Genomic DNA, 17,065 nt, shown 5'->3' with positions numbered 1-17,065 from the left:
GGAGAAAGTTGGAGCCGCTCGCACGATAGTGTGCAAATGGTCCCCAAGACTCCACTGGCATTATGCCAGTGGAGCTGTGTTTCCACCACCGTGCGGAAATGGCCTGTGTCTTTGTCTCTAGAGCTCATGTGCAATAGAACTGATCTCAGCTTTGCCAGTTACAAAAAGGAGCACCCAATGACTAGCCCTTTCTGCGCATGCAGAATAATGCACTTTCAATCCACTTTCAATGCACTTTGCAGCTGTGCGGAACACCAAAATCCACTTGCAAACAATTGTGAAAGTGGATTGAAAGTGCATTATTCTGCATGTGCAGAAGGGGCCTCTGTTGTACAAACTGCTTGCTAGTTTTTGTGCATTCAAAAGTGAGTGCTGGAGTTTTCCAATCTGAAGGTCATGGTGGGGGAGGGCAGCCGCCATGCGGCAGCGGGGAGGGGGCAGCGGAAAACTCAGGTTTTGCCCTGAGCTCCATTTTACCCAGATATGCCTCTGGCTAGGAGAGAAGGCTGGCTCCTCTTCTGTCTCCTCTTCAATGTAGCGAACATGTAGAAGGGGGAGAGAGCTGCCAAAGGAAATCCTTCAAGTCTGCTTCATTTTCTTCTTTCTACCTTGCGACCACCACCATCTAAATTCACACCACTATCCCAACAACAGACAAATTAGGGGGAGAAGGAAAGGGAGTCGGTGAAGTGAATGAAGGGAGGAGGCCAATGGCAGGACTGTAGAGGGAAAGGGGCTTTTGTTTACCAAAGGGGGCTTGTTCCTTCTGTGCTGTCACCGACCTTGTTTGTGCTAGGTGAGACAGTACCAGGATGGAGAAGGAATAAAAGGGAGGTGGAAAGAAGAAGAAAGGAGGGAAAGAGTAGAGAGAAAAGGGAGGGAAGGCTGCATGAATGTTGTATGTCACTCTTGCTCCCTCACAGAGCAAAACCAAAAACAAGAGTGTGAACAAGTTTGTGGCACTGAAAGCTGGCTCTGAAACAGATTTTGAAATATAGTGGTTAAAGTGCTCGAAGAAAACATGGAGAAAAAGAAGAGTAAACACTTCCAAAATTAAACAGAGGAAAGCATACTGAAATTTAAAAAAATAATTGGATACATTTGACAGCATGAAATGATCTAAACCACTTGTGCGGAAAAGGTTATGCTGTGGATTGAAAATTCCCATATATTACATAATATATGCATAGAAAAAGGCACTACTCTTTGTTAGGCAAATTGTCTGTTTTTCTCCAAAAGGAAGCACAAAGTTCATCGAAGACATAACCACAATTAAGCATAAGAACAGATTCTTCCTTTCAGCAAGAGAAAGATGTTGCATACTCATCTGGAGGAAATATGAGTGTTTACTAGATCAAACAATATCCCTGAAGGCTAGAAACAAAGAACTAGATGCCTTTGAAACCACCTTTTTGAGACTGTGATTTTGTTCAATAAAACTCCATTTATGACTCTTTTTAATCTCTTCTCTGGTTTTACAAATTCACATTAGCAATGTCTGTGATCACATCAAAGCAGCCAAACAATTGGTTCAACAGCGTCTTCTTGATTCTTCTAAGATGTTAAATATGGAGTTCAGAGACTGTTCTTCAGTTTTTAACATGTGATTTAATATTTTATTTTACCTTAAAGAGAACACTGTAAATTACAGATACCGTGTGTGTATGAGAGGAAACAATTTATACTTCTCATCATGCCCTGGTAGATGGTATATACCAGGAGATGGACAGGAGATGGCTTTTGATACCAGTAGCTTTGGATACCATCAATTATGATATCCTTCTATTCTGTTTTTCTCCAAAAGGAAGCACAAAGGAACCACTATTCTGTAATGGTTCCAGTCCAACCTCAATGACAGGTTCAGGTTGCTGGGGGACTGCTGGTATGCCCCTTGGCCTTTGGCTTATGGGGTTCCCCAAGCTTCCATCTTGTCCCAATGATTTGCAACATTCATGTGAAACTGCTAAGAGAGGTCATCCAGAGATTTGGGCTGAGCTGCCACCAATGTGTGGATGACATTCAGCTGTAACTTACATTACCAGCAGATCCCAGGGAGGCTGTGGAAACTGTGAAAAGAGGTCTAAAGACAGTTTCGGAATGGATGAAGGCCAACAAGCTAAAACCTAATTCTGAGAAAATAGAGGTGATACTGGTGGAAGAAAGGTTTGACATGGGGAATAGGCAATCCCCTGTTCTGAATAAGGTTGTACTTCCAATGAAAAAGCATGTTCTTAGATGGACCCAGACCTCACTGGATAAACAGATGGTTGTGGTGTCTTTCACCAGATTCAGCTAGTGAGCCAGCTGCAACTCTTTTTGTGCAGAAAAGATTTCACCACTCTGGTGCATGCTCTGGTATCATCTAGATTAGATTACTATGATTTCCTTTTCATGGGACTGCCATGGAAGACTGTCCAGAAACTACAGTTGTACAGAATACAGGGTCAGAAGGTTGACTGGAGTGGGTTGCAGGGGTCATATCACTCCACTTTTGCACCACCTACACTGGCTTCCAGTTTGGTTCCAGAATTAATTCAAGGTACTCATATTTACCTTTAAAGCCTTGTACAGTCTGGAATCAACATTCCTTAAGAACAACTTTCTCCCATACAAATGTACCCATTCACTCCGGTCATCCTTGGAGGCCCTGCTTCACTTGTCCCTGCTATCTGAGGATAGTCGGGTGGCAACTTAAGAAAGGGTCTTCTCTGTCATGGCACCAAAACTTTGGAACTCCCTCCCTAAGGGGATTCATCTGGCTCCCTCTATCCATGTCTTTTGCCAGGAAGTGAAGACCATTTTTCATGTGGGAAACTTCCCAACAATGGTATTGTCCCTCTTTCTAGTGCTGTGTGTTTATATGTTTTTAAATGAATTTTATAACATTAACTGTATTTTTGTTTAAGCATTTTAATGTTGTTATGTTCCCCACCTGTGGGTGGAAAGACTGCATAAAAAGGATTTAAATAAATAAAATAAATGAAGAAATAACCACTGGATTATGACAGAATGATTATGATCACTATTCTATAATAAGTGGATGTCAAGTTAATGGTCTAATGCTGTTTTTACCTTTTAGAGAGCTTCAAAGAGGTCCCTTTTATTTTAAAAAGGGGAAAGAGAGCACCAAGCAGTTCTAGAACTGCACTGATACGTCAAAATTTAATTATCAATTAATTAATTTGTTTAAGGGAACCAAATTTGGGCATACTTAAGCACATCGAATTAATTAGGTTTAAGCATGCCACTGAACTGGACAGTGGCTAAGGGTTATACTAGAATAATTTCTACTCTGCCTGATTAATCAAGCAATTTCATTTATTCCAATCTCATAAAAATTCCGCAGTGAAGATTATAAAGCTCTTAGGATGTAAACAGCTCTTCCTGTTCAGTAGCTGTCCCCCCCCCCCCCAATGGTTTAGTTCTACTTGCTAATTTGCACTGCTATACTATTAGAGGATGGAGAGCTTTGGAGACTTTTGACTTTGTAGTCTAGATTATTATTTTCTGCCAGTGCTAACAAGACTTCCATCAGTATGAGCTGAATTGCTGCCAGCACCTGTATTTTTCTCCTGCTGGTGCTCTCCTAACAACAGTGTTCTGGGGGTTCCTTTGTAAATCTCCAGCAGCCTGAAAACTGCTCAGTACTCCTCCAGCATAACTTTTTTTAAGTAAGCAAAAATCAAAGAAACCCATACCAGCTAAACAAAAACACGCAATAAGTTTCGTGTACCCCAGAAGTAAGTATACTTTTTACTAAGCTACTTCTGCTTTTCTGTCTTCTACATTTTAGCCCTCCATTTTTCCAAGAAGCTTCAGATGGCACACACAGTCTTTCTTCTACTGTTTCATCCTCAAAACAACCCTAAAAGGAAGGTTAGACTGAGGGGGATTCCGCTCAGCATATTTATAACGAGTTGTAATAGTTGTAAATGAATTTGTTTTCCATTTATTACAGGGGGAAATCGGTTCACTTATAACAATTGCAACTCGTTATAAATATGCTGTGCAGAATTCGCTTGAGCAAGGCTGGGTTAGGCTGATCCAAGGTTTCCTGCGACTGTCATGAAAGAGCGCCCACGAATCACCGGGGGCATCCATTGCTGGCCGGGAAAGGGCACAGCTAAGAGGCCCCATTGTGCCTGCCCTTAGAAGGGTGGAGGGCAGGTGGTGGCCATGCCCACTATGGGCAGCAGTATCATGATGTCAGCGTGTCATCATGATGGCAACAAGCTGGGTGGTCAGGAGCCTTATAAAGCTTTGACTTGGCCCTTTGCCCCTCCTCCAGAGCCGAGCGACAGCGAGTTTCCCACCCACTTCTCCCCTTTGGACAATATTAATGAATGTGTGTGCTGTCATAGCCAAGTCGGTGGTTGGCGCATGGGAACTGATCTGATGGTGAGGGGAGCTGCGGAGCTAACCCTCTTGGCAGAACCTCCTGAAGAGGTTTGGGGTGGAATAAGCCATAGGTCAGGACACCCAGCCGGGGGCGACTGAGGCTTGTGCCCCTTAGCGGTAAAATGGTTCCTCAGCATGGGGCCTTCCGCTCAGCTGAGTTGCACTATGGCTGCACTGTGCAAAATGGATCTCCAGAGTGGGGAGTTCTGCCTGGCTGGGTTCCACGGTTGCTGCACAAGGTTAACGGTTTCCTCCAACAGGCGGGTTGGAGGAAGTTCTCACTGGGAGACAGCACTCAGGCTGCCCAGTGTTCAGATCAGATCCCATGCTGTGCCTCACACTTATTTTCATCTGCTGTCAAATAAAACGGTTTGGCTATGGCCAAAATTTTACCCCACAGACAAGAGTGCTGTGTCATTAATTTTGGTTGGGGAGCAGTACCAGTCCTGCCTTTGGGTGGCAAAGAGTTTCAATTTGCACTTAGTTCTCTGTCATCCTAATCCAATATTCTTCACTACATTATACTGGCTCTCCTTTAGAATTCACAAAATAATCTGTGTTATGAATCCTGTGTTGTCGTTGTTGTTGTTATTCAGTCATGGAGATATCCTTTATATACTTGGGAAATTTGTCTCCTTACATCTAATTGAGGTGGTATGGGAAACAACTCAGATCAGCCCCAGAAGCAGATTACCTGACTCAGTGGAGAGAAATTCCAAGCAAATCAGGATTCAGCAATCAAACACTTGAATTTGACTTAAGTTAAGAAGATAAGAAAGAGCCTGCTGGATCCGACCAGAGTCCATCTAGTCCAGCACTCTACCACTCACAGTGGCCCAACAGATGCCTTTGGGAGCTCACATGCAGGATGTGAAAGCAATGGCCTTCTGCTGCTGCTGCTGCTCCCGAGCACCTGATCTGCTAAGGCATTTGCAACCTCAGATCAAGGAGGATCAAGATTGGTAGTCATACATCAACTTCTCCTCCATAAATCTGTCCAAGCCCCTTTTAAAGCTATCCAGGTTAGTGGCCATCACCACCTTCTGTGGCAGCATATTCCAAACACCAATCACACGTTGTGTGAAGAAATGTTTCCTTTTATTAGTCCCAATTCTTTCCCCCAGCATTTTCAATGAATGCCCCCTAGTTCTAGTATTGTGAGAAAAAGAGAAAATTTTCTCTCTGTCAACATTTTCTACCCCATGCATAATTTTAGAGACTTCAATCATATCCCCCCTCAGACATCTCCTCTCCAAATGAAAGAGTCCCAAACACTGCAGCCTCTCCTCATAAGGATGGTGCTCCAATCCCTCAATCATCCTCGTTGCCCTTCTCTGCAATTTTTTTTAATCTCCAATCAGGTTGCGCTCTGGTTAACACTTTGGTGCTCCTGCTCTGGCTAAACTGCACCTTTGACAATTAACCATTAAAAAGCCTAATCCATCACAGATTGCAATTTAGTAATAGATATACAGCAATTACATTTTTAAAGGTCAGGCATGAAAGTTTATATAAGGTGAGAAAATTTATAAGGGACAGGATATGTGTGAGTGGGAGCCATCCATATGGAAGGGATGGGGGAAAACTGAGTCAATGCAGCACATTGTAGAACTGAGATGCAAAGAAAAGGAGGGCTTGGGTGTGTAATGTGGGAGATGCATGGTAGGGAACAGGAGAATGAAGGGGAAATGTTTCAGGGAAATATTATCTCTCTCTTACTGTGTGATGATTAAAGCACAAGCAATTTTGAAAATAACAATAATAATGATTAAAAGGATGTTCTTGCAAAATTTTCTCTGCATTTATTAACAGGACCCTTATCTTACAGAGCAAATTTTGCAAGTGTCAAGGACAACCTATCAACTATTATTAGTCTCAATTTGCTTGGTACTAGTAATAGAAGTGCAGCGTTCTCTTGAAACATCATTTATCCCTCATTCTCCCGTTTCCTGCCATCTTTCCCCCCTACCAACTTGATTGATTCTTTCATCAGTGTTCTAAAATGTGCTGTTTTGACCCGTTCTTTGCCCATCTCTCCACCTGCCATATCCACTCTCACACTTATTTGGGCTGTCCTTTCTACTTTTGCAAGTATTAAAAAAGAAATACCTCCAGCTTCTTCTTTTTTTAAAAAAAACCCCCACATATCCTGAGTCAAAGTTTTCCCTGTTCAAATGACCCTCGTAGGCCTGCCATCTGCCTGATTTGACAAATATGTATTTATTTTAAAATGCTCCTAGCTCTTTTTTTCCCCTGCCAAGCAAGACCCAAAATAGCTTACAATTTATCACACTTAATGGTGCTATTCAGTGGAAACAACAATTAAAAATCTCTCAGATATGCTATTGAAGATCACAATCCTTTCTCCAGGCAGAGGTTCGTCAATAGTTCCATAGATATAGGGAAGACAGGAATGGGAATCTGGTCTTTTCAGCCCTGATTGAAAACAATATATCCCCTGAAATCAGGTCTCAAAGTATTTAAAAGACAAAAAAGATAAGCTTTTCATAAACAAAATGTCCACAGGCTCATCTGGTTTGACCCTGATGCTGAAATGAGGATGTCAAGTAGCAATGTACAATCTACAATGTACAATGAAATTAGATCCCAAAGTCCTGATTTTGTTTTGACTTGGGGATATCTGAAAAGACATAAAAAAGACTCCTGGAAGTCTGGGAGTAATGAAAATTTATCTTCTGGAGTTTCAGGAGTGTTTTGGGTTCCAGGCTGGCAACAAGAGCAGTGTTGAGGCAAGGACCACACCCCTGTTGATGCATGGAATATTAGTTCCTTTAAATATTGATTTCCATAGGTAGTGGACCTAGCTTCCAGAGGCACAGGCTGAATCCCCACTGAAAATTAAATACAGGTATAACCAGTGGCAGGATTCAGAAGTTTCGCACCACTTCGGCAGAATCAGTTGTTAAAATGGTGCTTGTAAACAACTAGTTGTTAAATTATTTGAATCCCACCACTGGATATAACCAGGTTTCAAAATAAACTGCATCTTTTCATTGAGGTTTCAACCTCCCCACTGCAGCATGTTTCTAGAGAAGGCATCTATGCCTATCTCAGTTTCAAAGAATGTGACAATCCCCATTTACACGCAATCATCTTGGAGAGTTTATCCTGATTGGCTGTCGTGCTGTGTAGGGGCGGAAACTTTTTTTGTTGTGACAGTACGTGGTAGCGTGAGCATGTAAATGTGTATGCACAATATCCCCACCTATGCAGCTTTTTTTCTGATTGGCCCCTTTGTGCCCACGTTTCAGCGGTTCACATTCTCTCATGCCCACAGAACAGTTCTCGTTCCCTCATGCACACGTTTCAGTGATAGCCTCAGCCAAGCGAAACAAAAAAAAAGGCTGTGCATGCATTGCACACAGCCCTCCGCGCTCTGATTGGCTGGAAGGCCAATCTCTCTACAACAGGAAATCTCTACAACAGGAAATCTGAAACCACATTAGACCCCTAAATCTCCCCACCAATCTGGATTGGAGACGTGTTTTTTAAAAAGGCTCACATTCATGCAGGTTCGGGAAAAACACATGATGGGGGAGAGTGCCAGAACCACGATGAATCTGTGTTCGGCGGTTCAGCTATGGGGAGTTCTTCATGAAACCTGGATATTTCAGGTAAGTATCCTGGGATCAAATGGCAGTGGGGATATTGCCACAGTGTACCATACTAGATCTTAAATGTAATGGGGTCAGATGGCCACTTGAATGCCACAGGCCAACTGGGAAGCATGTTTTCTCTCTTTCTCCTCCTCCTTCACTCCTCCTGCTGTCTATATTTCCAACACCAACACCACCCACACCTCCAAAATATATTTCTGGAAAGATATTGGCATTCCCAAATCTGCAGGATAAAGTAAATGATTCCTTTCCCAAAATGAAATTAAAACAAACATTTTGGAAGCGTACACCCCTAATGTCACTGCACACATGTCATGGTGTCATCAGAAATCCAGACAGTGGGACAAGTTACAATGCAACTCTAAGTAGAATTATACCCTTCAAAATCGATCAAATTCAATGGGCTCAGCAGGCTGTAAATCTATTTAAGATTATACTATAAAACATGTATTGTTGCACATGGTAATTAACGTCATGTCTTCAGTCATCTTGTGATCTTGTTTCCTGCTAACAATATACGTATGCAAGTTTCTTTCCCCCCTCCCCCTCACTTGCAATTTTCCCTTCTCTTGATCAAACTTTGCCTCATGAAAAATCTAATATTCAAATCAGGCTTATCTAGCCATACTGAATATATCAAGGAAGGCATCCATCAAGTAGCAGCTTTGTTTTTTTGATGCAGGTGACCACTGACTGCTTGAAAGGCCTAAATGAGTAATTAAAAACTGACTGGCAGATATAGGAATAGCAGATGATGGGTACCTACATTTCCCTGCTACTGAATGTTTAGCTTACTGAAATATTCTAGGACAGAAGCTCATCAAACCAATTTCTAGGGGGATTTCAATTTCTTTTAATCATACTGTGTTGGATTCTGTCGTGCATCAGCAGGAAGCATTGAAGGTCATAGATCTTTCCTTTATTCTCCTCATTACAGAAATCCTTTGCAAACTTGGAAAAATTTACTCCTGGGGTCACTGGACCTGCTTGGTCTAATAACTACCTAGATTGAAAGACTGCACTGGGGAGGGGGAGGGGACAAAATCACCTTGTCTTTTCTACCAGGGCAAGTCCAGTGATGGAGATGGGCTCAAACCCAGTATCTCTTGGCTGCACTAATTGAAGAAACCCTACTAAGGTTTCCAGTCTGCAGGTGGAGTCTGGATTCTTTAGGAACTACAGCAGACCTCCAGGTTACAGAGATCACTTGCTCAGGAGGAAACAGCAGCTTTGGAGGGTGGAATCTATGACATCACATCCGTAGTGAGCTCTCTTCCCAAAGTCACCCATGTCTGCCCCACATCTCCAGCAATGTCCCAAACCAGAGTTTGCAATTCTAACCACTGAAACTTCCTGACCTGTGTGATCCTTAGACGACACAACTCCCACAAGTCTGGGAATAAAGTTCCTAGGTTTAGAGAGGACAGCTACAAGAGGAGTATACAGAAAAGATCAATGATTCTTGTGTCTGTGGATCATGGGATCAAACCCTATACTTCTTAGACCATGGATCCAGCCCCATCAGGCACACACCTTCCCTCCCACTGCCCCTACTTACACCCCCACCTTCCTCTCCCTCTGCCCCTACTTACACCCCCACACCTTCCTCTCCCACTGCCTTTGCTTGCCCCCTCCCCCTCCTAGCGCCCTTGCTTGCCACCCCCCCACAACAATCACGCATCCCGTGCTCTGTGGCACAGCAGTGGCACAACAATGTGGTAAAAAGAACAGATCCTCATGGATCCTCCTGATTTTTCCACTTGGTCACCCCAAAGTCACCATCACATCACAGTTCATGCCCCTGGTCACTTGTCTAAACATAACAATCATGCATCCCATGCTCCGTGGCACTGCAGTGGCACAAAAACCTGCTTAAAAACATGGATTTTGGGGGGTGTTCGTAGAATGCTCAATTTTTCAAGGTAAAGGCACAAAACTTTCAGGGTGGCTCCAGGAGACCCTTCTGGCAAAAGCACCCAGGTTTGGTGAACTTTGCTTCAGAGGGCAGTGGGAGATGAACCCTACCCTTTTGGGGGTCCATAAAATTGAACCCCCAGAAGCAAAGGTCACCAAACCTGGGTGGTGTCATCAAGAGAGTCTCCCAAAGATACCCTGAAAGTTTTTGTACCTCTACCTTGAAAAATGTGCACCCTGCTTACACACCCAGAAATTCCCCATTGACTGCAATGGAACCAGAGCAGTTCAGAGCAGAGAATCTGGGGAAATTTCTTGGGGTGCCTGTCAGGGACACATTTTTAAAGATAATGGCACTAAAATTTCAGGGCATCTTCCAGCCACTCTCCTGTTGATACCACCCAAGTTTGGTGATGTTTGGATCAGGAGGTCCAAAGTTATGGATCCTCAAAGGGGTAGCCCCATCTCCGTTAGCTCCCACTGGAAACACCGAAAATACAAAAAAAAATCAGGCAGACTCGAATGATTTGGGATACCCAAATATATTCGGGTGTATTGAATATGATATTCATCTTATTTGGGTATACAAATAATTTTGTGCCTGAATAAACCCGAATCCGATTTTTACCGAATATTTTCAGTATTGCTCAACCCAACCCAAGACTAGAGAAAAGGACAGTGGATCTGTTGGCTGTTCATTTATCAATGGTGGCACAGGTTTTTTTTGTCACCGGAGACAGTGATAGCAGTAGCTGCCACTGCCACCTCCATCCTTCCACACACACATCACCACTGTTTCCATCCTCTCAACCCCAACCATTAGAAGAGATAAATCCAGATCTTTTCAAATGAACCTGCATAAGCACAAGTGGTACAACCACAGCACTAATAATCTGTTCATTTTTTCTGCTTGTATTTTAATACATTTCCTGTGTTGCTGAACATAAAATTGTATTGAATGCACTAGGTAAAATAACCACAAAACCACAGTGAAATAAATGAAAGACCTCAGAAAAGATAACAGGGATGACTCTTTCATAGTATATTTTCTCACACTCTCTAGTAGTAGCCCTACAGGAATAAGGGCTGGACTTAAGTGTGGTGTGTGTGTGTGTGTGGGGGGGCGCTAAATGATTAAAGTACAGTAGTTTCCAATGACTAAAGTATAGTAATTTCAGTTTAGTCATTTTAGCATCTAGCAGAAATAATTACTGGATAAAGCTTGTCTTGGGCTGTACTTTATCAGGCTTCAAAGCAGTGTGAGGTGTTTTTGGTGTTTTCCACATCAAAGTTATTTATGCTATATATATTTTTAATGCCCAGGAAAAGGCTTAACTAAAAACTTTCTCCGTGGGTTGGGTTTTTGTGAGTGCAGAGGAGTTGAGATAATATCGAGACATTATAGACAGATACAATACTGTAAAAGTGTAATTATTCATTAACAGTTCTTAGAGGTCAACATCATTTCTATTGTTTAAAAGAACTGTTGATTAAGTATGTTGTTCATATACAAATATACAAAGACAAAATATGAATACAATATATTGGTCATCATGTCTGCCTCCCTTCAAAACTTTTTTGGCCCCGTTCAAAAAAAAAATGACAGGAAGCCTGCACTACTATACCAGATGTTTTGGGGTAGAGCCAAAGGCTTTGTGCCTTCTGGCACTCATTTTACTACAACAAAGCCCCTGGAGGAATAGCAAGGGGCAGGGAGATTCTCTCTCCTGCCACAACGTGGCCTGAACCCACACTGCATGGATGATCCCCTGCTCCTCCTCCCTGGCTGCTCTCCTGTTTGCTGTTTAAAACCCTCTCTGGGAGTGAGCCATCCCCAGACTCTTCCAGTCTCTTTCTCACCAAGCCTGAATTTCCAGTTTACATTTTTTTTTAAAAAAAAATTAACCCTTTAGCACCTTTTCTTGCAGAAATGTGAGAAGAAAAGGATCTTTCTTCAACAGCAAAAAAAGAACTAAAATCTTATTCTTTAAAAAAGCTGGGAATTAACAAAGCCTGGAACACATTTGTGTGTGTGTGTGCGTGTGCGTGCGTGCGTGCGTGCGTGCGTGCGTGTGTAATGGAAAAATCCTAGTGGTGTGATTGGGGTTGAGGGACTGAAGAAGGAAAACTATGAGGAAAGCTGCCATGTGCTTTATCTGCAGCTGCATCAGCAATGGGGAAACTACATATGCCTGTCTTTACATCAAGAATATCACAATGTTAACCATGCTATGAACTCACACACGCACACGCACATGCACACACATAAATGGCTTTGGGAAAAAACTGGCATCCTTTTATAAGGCACTGGAATAAAATTAAACCCAAAAAATATTAGAGTAAAGATTCTAAACTTTTTCATTATTTTGTAGTTTAAAAGGGTAACCATGTTGGTCTGCAGTAGAACTGCTAGATTTGAGTCCCGTAGCACCTTAGAGACCAACAAGACTTACGAGGTATAAGCTTTCAAGAGCCAGAGTTTCCTTCATTAAATATGGTATCTGACATCTCTAAAGAAGGGGGGAGGAGGGTTTGAGTTGGAAAGATCTGTGGGAAAATGAGAAGGATTACAACTGGAAGGCACAGTGGATAAAAGATTTTGAGAAAGATGTTGGCCAAAAACAAATGCAAGAGCTGGAAATAACAACTGATATAATAACAAATCCAAGCAAGAAAGTGAAAAACTGGACGGCACCAGGACATGATCAATTGCATGGCTTCTTGCTCAAATACCTAACCAGTTTGCATCCAATAATGGCCAAGCAGTTCAATGAAGCCATGCAAAATGGTGAAATGGATGAATGGGTAACAACTGGGAAGACATACTAGATCCAGAAAGATCCACCCAAAGGAACAACACCTGGAAACTACAGGCCAATAACAAGTTTACCCACAATGATCAAACTGCTCATCGGCATAATAGCAGATAACATCATGGAGTATTTGGGAGCAAATAGTACCCTGCCAGTGGAGCAAAAACGGAACAAAAGAAGGAGCAGGGGTACAAAAGATCAACTGCTGATAGACAAAATGATAATGGAGAACTTCAAGAATCGAAGAACGAATTTGCATATGGTCTGGATCAATTACAAGAAGGCTTTTGACTCACTGCCCCATAGTTGGATCATGAAATGCTTGGAAACAATTGGCATCAGCAAAAACATTCGAGTATTCACTGAAAAAGCGATGAGACAGTGAAAAACTGAACTGACAGTCGGAAATGAAAACTTCGGAACAGTCAACATTAAATGAGGAATTTTCCAAGGTGATTCACTATCACCTTTACTGTTTATCATTGCCATGATCCCACTAACAGTAATTTTAAAGAAAACAAAGTTGAGCAATCAAATGGCCAAAGACTTGGAAAAAAATCTCACATTTCTGTACATGGATTATTTGAAGCTGTATGGGAAATCAGACACAGAAATCCAGTCACTATTGAACACAGTCCGAATATTCAGCAAAGATATTTCAATGGAGTTTGGCCTGGAAAAGTGCGCTACTGTGGCAATAAAGAGGGGCAAGATCACTGAGTGATGGCACAGAAATGCCTGATGGCCAACTCATCAAGTGCAACCAGGAGACAGCTTATAAATACCTGGGCATTTTGCAGCTAGATAACATCAAGCACTGGCAAGTGAAGACTGTCATCAGCAGAAAATACACCCAGAGGGTCAGGAAAATTTTGAAATCTAAATTAAATTGTGGGAATACCATCAAGGTCATCAATACCTGGACCATGCCCGTCATCAGGTATACTGCGGGAATCATCAACTGGATGCAGGCTGAGTTGGATGCATTGGATAGAAAAACTCAGAAGTTTATGACAGTGCACCATGCCTTACACCCACGAAGTGATACTGATAGATTATACCTTCCCCGGAGATCTGGAGGCAAGGGCTTACTGCAAGTACAGCAAACAGTGGAAGAGGAGAAGCATGCACTGTCTGATTATGTGAGTGCCGTCAATCCCTGAGAGCAGTGAAAGGAAACATTTTTTCCCTAACCCCTCTCCAGACTTGATGGTAAGGTTTCCCCTTAAAATGCAAAAGCCATGAAAGCAGCTTCCACAATATTGATACCAGCAGTGTCAATATTGTCTATAAAGGGTAATATCAATCTTTCCCTTTCCCTTGATTTTCCCTTTGAGCAATGTGGGAGCAGGTGATAGTGAGCTGTGTGGCCCACAGTGGGGCAGCTCCTTGCATTGAAACAGAGAAATACAAGGAGACACCATTGCAGAAGGACTACATGGCTAGGAGCCCTGCAGAAAGCACTTCATGCATAAAGGTAAAGGTGAAGTTTCCCCTTCAGTCGTATCCAACCCTGGCGTACCATTGCGAGCCGTGGTTTTATAGGCAAGCCGTTAGTTGGGTAGTTTGCCATTGTTTTCCCCAGCTGTTCTTTTCCCCCTAGCTAGGTGCTAGGTACTCATTTACTGACCAAGAAATGGATGGATGGCTGACCATGGGCCAGCTGCCAGGATATCTGACCGGCAGTGGGATTGAACTCCTGGCAGCGCAAGCACTTAGCCACTACACCACATGGCTCCTTTCATGCATAATGGACCAAAATTGCCAAGAGAGCGGGTGAAGTACAGCAGTTGAGAAAATGAGCTAAGAAAACAGCCTGAACTGAAACACCCTGAATTTAACGTCTCAACTCATTCATTAACTGTAAAATTATCTTAATCAAGGCATCATCTCCCACCTTTTCTCACCGTCTGGAATGTGGGATAATGGAGATAATAATGCATGGGTGTTCTGATGATTGCCAAGCTAACATATGTGAACCACTTGGTAAACTTCTAGTCACCTTTCTTCCTGAGATCCGAGGTAGAATGGTAGTGGAAAGTGCTTACAGGCTGAAGCTGATGTAGAGTGACCATATAGAACTTGCAAGACAAAAGATGGTTTGCCATTACTTGCCACTGAGTAGCAACCTTGGACTTTCTTAGTGGTTTCCCATATAAGTACTAACCAAGGCCAATGCTGCTTAGCTTCCAAGACTTGATGAGGTTGAGCTAGCCGGAGCCATCCAGGTCAGGGCATCAAACAATCAAAATTACCTTTTAAAAAATATTCTGATAGCTTGTCATTCTTAGCTAAAATGCTGAAGTTAATGAATGCATCCCTTTACTTGATTGATTTATGTAGTTTGGAAAGGGGGAATGGAATTCTATGCTGGATAACATTGCTGCTTAACACTTGAGATGAAATCAAATCCATTTAACATGCTTACTATAACCCCTGCCCTCCCAGAATGACCTCATGAAGTACTTAAATATTATCAATTTCTATGGATGTACTCACAAAGCTGTTTCCAAGCTCTTATAGTTTAGTAATATAAGACAAGATGCCAGAGCAGCAGAAGAAGAAACAAAGAATTCAAATAATCAAGGTGCTACAAATTGCTACCTGCGGCACCAATTTCTGTGGGTAATCAGTTTCTAGGTCAACCTCTGATGCACATATTTATTTATTTATTATATGTTTTAAATATTTCTTTTCTACCTCTTAACATAAGGCTTTTGGGCAGGAAGAGTACACTACAGAACCCCAGACAAATGCACACATTTGCAATAATTTCTTTTAGAATGTTTACATATGTTACCCATGTATTAAAGCTAAAATCGTTGAAATCAGATCAATGAAATTCCAAATTTTCATCTCACCTGAATAAAGCTCAACTTTGATAATTGGACTATGACTTCCAAATAGGAACTTTACTATCAGACTAACATCAGAGTCCAGCAGCCAGATTTTGAAATATTATCACACTTCATTTTCAATAAAAGAAGTCCCAGAGCTACAACAGTATTTCTGAAATATGTATGCAATACTCTGGTTATTTCTTTGACCTGAGTTTCTCGAGACAGTGGGAGATAGATAAGCAGAATCTTGCCTCTGTGTCTGCTGTGGATTGGGTAAAAAAGTTTTAAGACTGACAGCCCCATTCAAAGGGGTGGGGAAGGAGTTGTGGGAGCAGCACACCCTTGTACCGATGTATTTGTTCTCCCTAGGGCATTTACCCCGGTGGAGTGGTGAAACTGCTAATATGTGGCCACCGCTAATCTTCCCCAGCAAGGATGGTCTGGGGACAAAGTCAGGTGAGGACCTGACATTAGTCGGCTTCCTCCTGGCCAATTGCCGGGTTACACCACCAGCAGCAAATTTTTATGTGAACCTTTTGATCTATTCAGCCCCATAGTGCCTTCTTGGTGATGGGGAGGCTGCTTTGTTTTGCAAGCCTCCCGGTGCTGCCAGGAAGCCTGTCTGGGAGTGCCTGGGTGGTGTGGTTATAGCATCCTGGCCACTCGCTTCATCGCTTGGATGGGGCTGGCCATATTTAATATTAATGGAATACTTGTGTATGGAGGTTACATATCTCAAAACCTTCCTTGTATTATGCTCGCTCCTTCTGGCCATGTTCGTACCAGTCATTCCCCTACAAAAATGCCCTCTTCATTCTAAACAGCTCACTGGCATCTTCTTCCATTTTGATGACATGCTGCTATTCTCACCATATTTAGCTCTCAGTCACAAGTCTTCATCCCACACAGAAATCAGAATTTCCAGTTCCTCTTCATACACTGAGATTATTCTAAAACTATATCAACCACTCACCTTCATCATAAAAACCAGACTGGATCTGCAGAATCCTAGGAAGAGATTTTGGATCCAAGGAATGAATGAATGTCTTCAGACTAGAAGTCATGGTGTTAGGAGTAGCAGGAAGACAGTGAGTTTAACAAAAATACCTCATAAGATGCTCTCTATTACCTCCTGCACTAACAAAAAAAGCTTGTGAGATATGAAAGAGCCTTTCCTTTAAAAATATAAAAAATTCTAATCTTTTCATGTAGGAGGCCTCTTCCACTGTCTTTACTTTTTTGTTGGTGGGAGGGAAGGTCGAAGCCAGGCATAAGAATGGAAGAAAGCTACACTGAACACCTGGGTACATACAACTTTGCGCTTTGAGCTACAGGAAATCCAGCCCATTTTTGTTTGCATCAGTGCCAAGAGGAGGAGGAAGAGGAGGAGAGGTGAGGCAGATAGTTGACTAGGGTGTGGTTTGAAGCTACACCATACACACAGAAAGATCTTGTCTTAAGC

The 17,065-nt window shown here is 42.4% G+C and overlaps 1 protein-coding gene across 1 annotated transcript in view; it reads right to left on the bottom strand.

The window, feature by feature from the left end:
- Nucleotides 1-16,667, bottom strand: part of THEMIS (thymocyte selection associated) — a 30,362-nt gene extending 13,695 nt beyond the window's left edge. The window contains exon 1 of the mRNA XM_048505542.1: nucleotides 16,577-16,667. Within this exon, the coding sequence (XP_048361499.1) occupies nucleotides 16,577-16,667 (91 nt within the window). The remainder of the gene's footprint in view (nucleotides 1-16,576) is intronic.
- Between the last annotated feature and the right edge of the window lie 398 nt (nucleotides 16,668-17,065).

Source organism: Sphaerodactylus townsendi, linkage group LG01 (assembly GCF_021028975.2).
Source record: "Sphaerodactylus townsendi isolate TG3544 linkage group LG01, MPM_Stown_v2.3, whole genome shotgun sequence".
NCBI lineage: Eukaryota > Metazoa > Chordata > Lepidosauria > Squamata > Sphaerodactylidae > Sphaerodactylus > Sphaerodactylus townsendi.
Note: the sequence above shows the minus strand (reverse complement) of the source record. Positions and strands in the feature narration are given on the sequence as shown.